The sequence below is a fragment of the Capsicum annuum genome, unplaced genomic scaffold (genome assembly GCF_002878395.1).
Source record: "Capsicum annuum cultivar UCD-10X-F1 unplaced genomic scaffold, UCD10Xv1.1 ctg69359, whole genome shotgun sequence".
NCBI classification, from domain to species: domain Eukaryota; kingdom Viridiplantae; phylum Streptophyta; class Magnoliopsida; order Solanales; family Solanaceae; genus Capsicum; species Capsicum annuum.
Window position 1 is genome coordinate 1 of NW_025878987.1, and position 1,388 is coordinate 1,388.

Genomic DNA, 1,388 nt, shown 5'->3' on the forward strand with positions numbered 1-1,388 from the left:
ATGTGGAAAACCTTTTGGTAATTTCTTGTCCTTGAAAGTTCTTGATCGAGTGAACTTTGAAGCCTTTAGTTCACCCAGAAAAATCTTCTTCATTTCCAGCTCCACTAACGCAATCAAACATAATAGATAGGGAGGTTTATTCAAGATATCATCTTCATCCTCAGACTCATCTTCATCCTCGTCCTCACTATTATCATCATCGTCTTCATTCTCATCCTCACTATTCTCATCATCATCTTCATCCTCATCCTCACCATTATAATCTTCATTGTCATCGTCATCGTCATCGTCATCTTCATTGCCATTATATTTAAACACAACATATTTAACTGAAGCACGACAAAACTGTATCACATCGTTAGCCATGAACTGAATCCGAGTCCCTAGGCCTTCCAACTTCTCATGATCGACATAACCATTTATCTCTGTGGCATATAAGTATCTCAAAAATCTAATCTTCTTTTGAATGATTTTCACCTGCTTTATAGCTCGACTATACTGAAGGATTTGTTCGTTCGTCAAATCAGGGTCAGACCAATCCACTTCCAGGCACATTAGTACATTATTAAGATTCTTTCCGAGACCATCCATACATTCTGATTGATTAGAATCATTCAGCTCAAAACTGCACATTGAACTGGTATTACTTTCAATGAAGTTTGGCAACTGTGATACTAGTCTTTCCACCTCGAGCATAGTTTTGTGATCGCCTAGAATTATGCTAAACTCATGCATTTCCGCAATCCATTTTCGCAGCTTCTTCGTAATTTTAACTAAGAAATCAGGCGAAAGAACATGATGGTACTTGATAAAGGTTCTTAAAAATCTTAGCCGCATTTCACGTTTCATAATTGGATAATTATTGAACCCAGCCCAGCCAACTCCAATCTTGATACTTGATAGGTCAAATAACATATGGTGATCAATGTCATATTGATGCATTTTCCTGTAGTTAAAGAAAAAATTCCTGCAAGTTCACCAAAGTGTTGGATCGAGTATGAGTTTCATTATTAATGGCAACATTTTTAATACTGTCTTTCAGTATCTACTATTAGAAACTGTATTAAGGCCCGTGAAAGATTATACACCTTCTGTACACTAACTCTTGGAATTTTTACTTGGGTCTTCCCTAATATCTACTATTATAAGCTATGTTAAATGAAGGGGAGTCTTGGAGTAACTGGTAAAGTCGGGATTCTTTGACCAGAAGGAATTCTGTTCAGATGGAGGATATCTAACCAGAAGCTTCGCAACTCAATCATAGATGATTCTATCATCAAAGATTTGACCTTGGTCATGGGTTCAAGCCTTGGAAACAGCCTCTAGCAGAATTGCAAAGTAAGGCTGTATCCAATACACCCTTGTGGTGGGGCCTTTCCCTGGACCCT

The 1,388-nt window shown here is 37.7% G+C and overlaps 1 protein-coding gene across 1 annotated transcript; it reads right to left on the reverse strand.

Annotated features, from left to right (window-relative positions):
- Window positions 1–11: 11 nt before the first annotated feature.
- LOC124894083 (arginyl-tRNA--protein transferase 1-like) lies at window positions 12–942 on the reverse strand (the record flags this gene model as incomplete). Its single annotated transcript, XM_047404837.1, has 1 exon — window positions 12–942. A coding segment is annotated over exon 1 (931 nt), but the record flags the coding sequence as incomplete, so codon positions are not given.
- Window positions 943–1,388: the final 446 nt, after the last annotated feature.